The following is a 9,061-nucleotide window of genomic DNA, read 5'->3' as shown; positions in this document are numbered from 1 at the left end:
GACTATGACAGGAAACTCTCGGAAGTTGGTTGGCATGATGATTAGGAGAAAGGTTGATATATTGTGTGTCCAGGAGACCAGGTGGAAAGGCAGTAAGGCTAGAAGTTTAGGGGCAGGGTTTAAATTATTTTACCATGGTGTAAATGGGAAGAGAAATGGACTTGGGGTTATTTTAAAAGAAGAATTGGCTAAGAATGTCTTGGAGGTGAAAAGTGTATCAGATCGAGTGATGAGGCTGAAACTTGAACTTGAGGATGTTATGTGTAATGTGATTAGTGGCTATGCTCCACAGGTAGGATGTGACCTAGAGGTGAAAAAGAAATTCTGGAAGGCGCGAGATGAAGTAGTTCTGAGCATCCCAGACAAAGAGAGAGTCGTGTTTGGTGCAGATTGTAATGGACATGTTGGTGAAGGAAATAGGGGTGATGAAGAACTGATGGGTAAGTACGGCATTCAGGAAAAGAACTTGGGAGGGAGAGATGGTGGTAGACTTTGCAAAAAGGATGCAAATGGCTGTACTGACCGCTTTTTTCCAGAAGACGCACGAACATAGGGTGACCTACAAGAGCAGAGGTAGAAGCACGCAGGGGGATTACATCTTGTGCAGACGATGTAATCTGAAGGGTGTTACCGACTGTAAGGTAGTGGTAGGGGAGAGTGTGGCTAGACAGCATATGATGGTGATGTGTAAAATGACTCTGGTGGTGGGGAGGAAGATTAAGAAGACAAAGGCAGAGCAGAGAACCATGTGGTGTAAGCTGAGACAGGAGGAGTGTTGTGCAGCTTTCCGGGAAGAGGTGAGACAGGCTCTCGGTGGACAGGAGGAGCTTCCGTAAGACTGGACCACGACAGCCAAGGTGATCAGAGAGGCAGGCAAGAGAGTACTTGGTGTATCTTCTGGCAGGAAAGGAGAGAAGGAGACTTGGTGGTGGAACCTCATAGTACAGGAAATCATACAAGGAAAAAGGTTAGCTAAGAAGAAGCGGGACACCGAGAGGACAGAGGACATTGGGCAAAGGTAGAGGTGGCAAAGGCCAAACAAGAGGCATATGATGACATGTATGCCAGGTTGGACACTAAAGAAGAGGAAAGGGATCTATACAGGTTTGCCAGACAGAAGGATAGAGATGGAAAGGAGGTGCAGGAGGTTAGGGTGATTAAGGATAGAGATGGATATATGCTGACTGGTGCCAGTAGTGGAAATGATTAGTAAGGGGGAAGTTAGAAAGGCATTAAAGAATACGAAAAAAGGAAAGGCAGTGAGTCCTGATGACATTCCTGTGGAGGTATGGAAGCATCTAGGAGAGGTGGCTGTGGAGTTTTTGACCAGCTTGTTCAATAGAATTCTAGCGGGTGAGAAGATGCCTGAGGAATGGAGGAAAAGTGTGCTGGTGCCCATTTTTAAGAACAAGGGTGATGTGCAGACCTGTGGGAACTATAGAGGAATAAAGTTGATGAGCCACACAATGAAGTTATGGGAAAGAGTAGTGGAGGCTTGACTCAGGACAGAAGTGAGTATTTGCGAGCAACAGTATGGTTTCATGCCTAGAAAGCGTACCATCGATGCATTATTTGCCTTGAGGATGTTGATGGAAAAGTACAGGAAAGGACAGAAGGAGCTACATTGTGTCTTTGTAGATCTAGAGAAAGCCTATGACAGAGTACCCAGAGAGGAACTGTGGTAATGCATGCGGAGGTCTGGAGTGGCAGAGAAGTATGTTAGAATAATACAGGACAGGTATGAGGGCAGCAGAACAGCGGTGAGGTGTGCTGTAGGTGTGACAGACGAATTTGAGGTGGAGGTGGGACTGCATCAGGGATCAGCCCTGAGCCCCTTCCTGTTTGCAGTGGTGATGGATAGGTTGATAGCTGAGGTTAGACTGGAATCCACGTGGATCATGATGTTTGCAGATGACATTGTGATCTGCAGTGAAAGCAGGGAGCAGGTGGAGGAACAGTTAGAAAGATGGAGGCATGCACTGGAAAGCAGAGGAATGAAGATTAGCTGAAGTAAAACTGAATATATGTGCATGAATGAGGGGGGTGGTGGGGGGAAGAGTGAGGCTACAGGGAGAAGAGATAGCGAAGGTGGAGGACTTTAAATACTTGGGGTCAACCGTCCAGAGCAATGGTGAGTGTGGTCAGGCAGTGAAGAAACAGGTCCAAGCAGGTTGGAATGGGTGGAGGAAGGTGTCAGGTGTGTTATGTGACAGAAGAGTCTCTGCTAGGATGAAGGGCAAAGTTTATAAAACAGTGGTGAGGCCAGCCATGATGTACAGATTAGAGACAACTGGAAGCAGAGCTTGAGGTGGAAGATTTTGAGGTTCGCTCTCAGAGTGAACGGGTTGGATAAAACTAGAAATGAGCTCATCAGAGGGACAGCCAAGGTTCTATGTTTTGGAGCCAAAGTTAGAGAGGGCAGACTTTGATGGTTTGGACACATCCAGAGGAGAAATAGTGAGTATATTGGTAGAAGGATGATGAGGATGGAGCTGCCAGGCAAGAGACCGAGAGGAAGGCCAAAGAGAAGGCTGATGGATGTAGTGAGGGAAGACATGAGGGCAGTTGGTGTTAGGAGAGGAGGATGCAGGAGATGGGCTTACATGGAAAAAGATGACGCGCTGTGGCGACACCTAAAGGGACAAGCCGAAAGGAAAAGAAGAAGACGACCTTTGACTTAACCTACCGTAACCAGCTTGTGTCAGATATGGGGTGTATCGCTCCCTATCCACAATATATTGCCTACTTAGACCATCAAACCTTTTGGGGGGTTATTTAGAGGCACTTTAAATTGTGGGAGGTGTGTGCTGACTCCCATTCAACATGAGTCAGAGTGTGATTGCTTGTCTGAACATACCACCGTCTCCAAATTAAGAGGGTGTGCACACGTGTGCAGCCAATCTATCTCAGTTTATTTTTACTTCCCCTCTGTATCATGTTTTTTTCCTTCCCCAATTGAGTTGTACAGGGGTGGCACAGTAGACAACTGGTTAGCACATCTGCCTCATAGTTCTGAGGACCGGGGTTCAAATCGCCTGTGTGGAGTTTGCATGTTCTCCGTGCCTGTGTGGGTTTTCTCCGGGTACTCCGGTTTCCTCCCACATCTCAAAAACATGCGTGGTAGGTTGATTGAATACTCTAAATTGCCCATAGGTGTGAAAGCGAGTACGAATGGTTGTTTGTCTATGTGTGACCTGCGATTGGCTGGCGACCAGTTCAGGGTGTACCCCGCCTCTCGCCCGAAGGCTAGACTAAAAAGTGGTCAGTTTGCATTGAACATTTTTGAGAGAGAATGAGTGATTCTCTGAGCATTTAAATAATTCAATAATAATAATAATTCAACAAGTGACTCAATTATGATGAAACAAACTCAAGCGGACTCTTTTAAAAGTTAGTACAGTTTAACACCAAAGGGTATTGGTCAGAATACATAGCTCTAGCGGAGATTCTTATGTGCACAGCTGTAAATAAATTAAAAAAATGATAATTCCGGGATGATCATTATTTATTTATTTTTCACAGAAACACAAGCAAGTCAACAAATGTTTCAAAGATTCTCATATTATTTGTATATGTTGGTTTATTATGCTTTTCGTCATCAGTAACATGGATCATGTTACAGGTTTATAGAATTTAGACCATTTATCACTCTTTAAAGACAGCAAGACTCAACAAATTCTGAATAATAAAAACAACTCCCTTTAATCTCCTTTTTTGTATTGTGATTCAGAGTACCTGTTTGCACTTTCTGACACCCATTCTTGTCCTTCACACTTTTAAGGGACATTAATCTGATCATAAATAAAACATCTAATAATTTAGCAACTCTGGGTTTAAAAATAAAATCACAATAAATTAGGAGTTTGTGTTCCCGCAATGAAGACCCGCCTCTTCATTCATGTGACATTACTTCTCGGTGAGTGACAGCTGCAGGATCCTCTCTAGCTCCTCCTCTTCCTCTTTACGTTTCCTGTGAAACATCAGAAAATCATCAGATTAATACAATGATATAAAAAAAAAAAGGTTAGTTTTACATGAATTACAATTCAATATTAAAATACCAAAATGTAGCACAGGGGACAGTTGATCACAATTCTAGATCCAGATTACAGTAAACCCCTGCTGCCGCAGGAGAAAGGGGCCAAGCCTTGCCTGGACTAGCAAAAATAACGTAAGTATGTTTATAGTTTCCTCTATAGTTCAATCCATAAATTCACCAAAAACTATGATCCCAATACAGTTAAATAACATCTCAAACTCACCTTAAAACAATACTCTTAATAATAAATGCCTTACAGATGACTGAGTTGGAAGAAAATTCACAAGAAGTACGCATGTACATGCAGCAAAGGCTCTCAGTAACTTCCAATAACAACCCAGGCTAAAATTAGCTCCACCCTGACATAAACAATTTAGCATTTCAGTTAAACTGTACCACTTAAGATACAGTGGTGCCTTGACATACCGGTGACCCAACTTGCAAGTTTTTCGAGATACAAACTTTGCTAACACTTGCGAACAAATAAATTTGACATATGAGTGCTGTATGGTGGCATGGAACTCAACTCCCTTCACAACAAGCAGCAGTTTGACGGATAATTCTTAAAAAGAGGTGTTAAGCTGTTTCATGCCCCTCCCAGTTGAAGTTTACTGTCAAACGAAACAAACCACAGAGAATTACACGTTTGGTATTTAAAACAAGCACATAGCTTTGCCTTAGCAAAGTATGCTTATCGCAACGTGAGCAAAAAATGCAAAACACCATCGACAGGCTAACACATAGCATAGGTGTTGCCGTATTAGAACCCTGGAGGCCAAAGGTTGGTTACTACGGCCCAGTTATATCTGGCACAACAGATCACGTTTGTCAAGGCACGGAAATGAATTGGATTGCTATACAGCGCAATGCGGGGTGGGGGTGCTGCTACAGCGCTTATTTCACTTCCTTGATACAGTATTTGATTGGCCACGTATCCATGTGACAACGTCACAAGTAATACCCCCCACCCCCAGTAAACAAAGGCCAGCAGACCTCGGGCAGCCAAGGCAGAACTTCGCTATGCACAGCCAACGTTTCATCCACTTCGCGCAGCCCACTTCCTGGCTGCAACCTCGTTGCAAGTTGGCTTGGCATTTATAAAACGCAGGTAGGATGAATGCAGACTTTTCTTTCCACTCTTCTTTGTACTTCCTACAAAAGATCAAAATGTTCCTCGATTTCTGGGTCCAAATTCACAAGTTCGTAGGATTTCGACACAACTGAGAAGTATATCGGCATGATGAACTATTATCACTTGTTTTCTGTTAAGTTTGACATAATTCTGACGATGCTCTTTCTCTCGGTTTGGCCCGGAAAACTAGACGGCTTGAACGGACCCCGCTACTGAAAAATCTGAAAATAGCCCGTTTAAACATCCCATTTTCATCTCAACTAATAAGAAACATACGAGCATTTTTTAAACAAGAGTCAAGCTTTAGGTCACAAATGTCCTATTGATTTACATCGATTGCTGGAGAAGTCAATTTGGGCAGCTTTGCAACATAAAAAGTTGCATAAAATTCTTAATCTTATCTGCTTCTTAAAAACCCGGGCTCATTTTGCTCATTTCAAATCTCTATCCAATGATGTCCTCCATTTTGATATACAGGTGGTTTATTTTGAATAACATACCTACTACATTCACTATCAACTTTTCTTTTCATCGCTTTTAACAGTGACATTTTGCTTGCTTGCTTGCTCGCGATCTTGAGTTAATGTCTCACACATCATCCCAATATAAAGAACCAACAGCATCACAATGTCACGCGAGAATAGGCAGCGTTACTAATGGCTAGCCAAATCATTACTGTAGGCCAAAATCCCATATAAATGACTAATACATTAATTAGGCTCAGAGGAGTTTATTATTTAACCTTAAGTCTTGAAAGGGCGGCACGGTGTGCAAGTGGTTAGCACATCTGGCTCACAGTTCTGAGGACTGGGGTTCAAATCCTGGCCCAGTCTGTGTAGAGTTTTTGCATGTTCTCCCCGTACCTGGGTGGGTTTTCTTCGGGGACTCCGGTTTCCTCCCACATCCCCAAAACATGCGTAGTAAGTTGATTGAAGACTCTAAATTGCCCATAGGTGTGAATGTGAGTGAGAGCGGTTGTTTGTTTCTATGTGCCCTGCGATTGGCTGGCGACCAGTTCAGGGTGTCTTATTAAAAGTGCAGATAATATGTGAAATGCCATTATGAACTAAAACAAATGTTTTGAATAAACATTACCTCTAAAACAGTTCAGTTAAGATTTGTTAAATTAAAATATGTAAAATTGTCAGCCACTTCACTGTTGTGTCAAAATGACAAACAGAAAAGGGGAAAAGAAAACAATTTTTCTTACGTTCAGCACTTTATTTGAACACGTATAATTTTCCCTTTTTATTTACTTGCTCTTACTGTGAAATGCAGCCCTACTTTTATTTAGTAAATGAGAGAACCTATGAGTTGTCCTCATATGATTGATTACCAAGGCAGAATTTGTAAAATGTGTACAAATCCTTATTATGCTCTAATATCATTGTATCAGTGGCATTAAACAAAATAAATAAATAAAAATAATTTATGGGAAAATATACAGGTACTTTTCTTAAAGATTTGCTATCGTGGCAGACCTAAACAGATTGAGAGAGCAAGAGCAATGGATAATACAAAAATATTGGACAAACAGGTTAAAAGATTAAAGAACAATAACTAATAAAAATCTGCAATATAGTGGGATCGTGAAGGAAGAACCGCGATGTAATTGAGGATTACTGCATCTGTATTCTGTGATGATAGGTTGGAGTGACACGTTGTTCCAGGGCTGGGGCTCATTATTTCCATGACATGTGCATCGCGGACTCACATTGTCACAAAGTGTAAAATGATCTATGGAATTATTGGGATAAAATTGGGCCGGGAGCTAAACTTAGCTGGCGAGCCCTGCTGTAGGCAATGGAAATTTGAACACAAAAGGTGCAGTAACATACAGTGGGTACGGAAAGTTTTCAGACCCCCTTCAATTTTTCACTCTTTGTTATATTGCAGCCATTTGTTAAAATCATTTAAGTCAATTTTTTCCTCATTAATGTACCCACAGCACCCCATATTGACAGAAAAAAACTGAATTGTTGAAATTTTTGCTGATTTATTGAAAAAGAAAAACTGAAATATCACACAGCCATAAGTATTCAGACCCTTTGCTCAGTATTTAGTAGAGGCACCCTTTTGAGCTAATACAGCCGTGAGTCTTTTTGGGAATGATGCAACAAGTTTTTGGGGATCATCTGCCATTCCTCCTTGCAGATCCTCACCAGTTCTGTCAGGTTGGATGGTGAACGTTGGTGGGCAGCCATTTCCAGGTCTTTCCAGAGATGCTCAATTGGGTTTAAGTCTGGGCCCTTCAAAAACAGTCACGGAGTTGTTCTGAAACCACTCCTTCGGTATTTTTGGTGTATGCTTAGGGTCATTGTCTTTTTGAAGGTGAACCTTCGGCCCAGTCTGAGGTTCTGAGCACTCTGGAGAAGGTTTTCTTCCAGGATATCCCTGCACTTGGCCGCATTCATCTTTTCTTCGATTGCAACCAGTCTCCCTGTGCCTGCAACTGAAAAACACCCTCACAGCATGATGCTGACACCACCATGCTTCACTCTTGGGACTGTATTGGACAGATGATGAGCAGCGCCTGGTTTTCGCCACACATGCCACTTAGAATTTAGGCCAACAATTTCTGTCTTGGTCTAATCAGACCAGAGAATCATATTTCTCACCATCTTGGAGTCCTTCAGGTGTTTTTTAGCAAACTCCATGCGGGCTTTCATATGTCTTACACTGAGAAGAGGCTTCCGTCGGGCCACACTGCCATAAAGCCCCGACTGGTGGAGGGCTGCAGTGATGGTTGACTTTCTAGAACTTTCTCCCATCTCCCGACTGCATCTCTGGAGCTCAGCCACAGTGATCTTTGGGTTCTTCTTTACCTCTCTCACCAAGGCTCTTCTCCACCAGATTGCTCAGTTTGGCCGGAGGGCCAGCTCTAGGAAGGGTTCTGATTGTCCCAAACGTCTTCCATTACAGGATTATGGAGGCCACTGTGCTCTTAGGAACGTTAAGTGCAGCAGAAATTTTTTTGTAACCTTGGCCAGATCTGTGCCTTGCCACAATTCTGTCTCTGAGCTCTTCAGGCAGTTACTTTGACCTCATGATTCTCATTTGCGCCGACATGCATTGAGAGTAAGGTCTTATATAGACAGGGGTGTGGCTTTCCTATTCAAGTCCAATCAGTATAATCAAACACAGCCGGACTCCACTGAAGATGTAGAACCATCTCAAGGATGATGAGAAGAAATGGACAGCACCAGAGTTAAATATGAGTGTCACAGCAAAGGGTCTGAATACTAATGGCTGTGTGATATTTCAGTTTTTCTTTTTGTTAAATACATCAGCAAAAAATTCAACTTCAACAAACAAACAAATATGGGGTGCTGTGTGTCCATTAATGAGGAACAAAATTAACTTACCGTATTTTCACGACCATAAGGCGCACTTAAAAGTCTGACATTTTCTCCAAAATGGACGGGGAGCCTTATAATGCAGCGCACCTTGTGTGTGCACAGAGTTCCAAAATCTGTAAATGTTGTGTGACTTTGATGAGCGCTCCGCTTGACTGACTGGGAGCATTTCCTGCCGACACGCTGCTTATATAGAGGAAAGGTGGACGTGACTGGGGGAAGGGTGTGCGTGAAAGAGGACGCTAAAGGCACGCCCCCAGTAGGTATACAGTGCCAGTATGTGCATTGTGCAAAACTACATCGGTTTGGCTAAGGACCGCCGAAAATGGCACCTACAAAGAGACGCGTACGAAGGAAAGTGTAGACTGCAAGCTATCAGTTACGCGGAGGAACATGGGAATCGTGCAGCTGCGAGAGAATTCAAGATCATTGAATCCACGGTTCGCAAGCGGAGGAAGCAGGAAAACGCCGCTATCATTGCTGAACAGCCACAGGCAACGAGACTGACTCAGACAATGACGAGAGGGAACCTGG

The 9,061-nt window shown here is 43.0% G+C and overlaps 1 protein-coding gene across 6 annotated transcripts in view; it reads right to left on the bottom strand.

The window, feature by feature from the left end:
- Nucleotides 1–3,495: 3,495 nt before the first annotated feature.
- The window catches only part of ankrd13d (ankyrin repeat domain 13 family, member D), a 23,433-nt gene continuing 17,867 nt past the window's right edge, over nt 3,496–9,061 (bottom strand). For all 6 annotated transcript variants that reach the window (XM_061685994.1, XM_061685998.1, XM_061685999.1 and 3 more), the window contains exon 16: nt 3,496–3,970. In XM_061685994.1, the coding sequence (XP_061541978.1) occupies nt 3,907–3,970 (64 nt within the window). In that variant the 3' untranslated portion in view covers nt 3,496–3,906. The remainder of the gene's footprint in view (nt 3,971–9,061) is intronic.

The sequence above is a fragment of the Phycodurus eques genome, chromosome 9 (genome assembly GCF_024500275.1).
Source record: "Phycodurus eques isolate BA_2022a chromosome 9, UOR_Pequ_1.1, whole genome shotgun sequence".
Classification (NCBI taxonomy): domain Eukaryota; kingdom Metazoa; phylum Chordata; class Actinopteri; order Syngnathiformes; family Syngnathidae; genus Phycodurus; species Phycodurus eques.
This window is presented reverse-complemented; position numbering and strand designations above follow the sequence as displayed.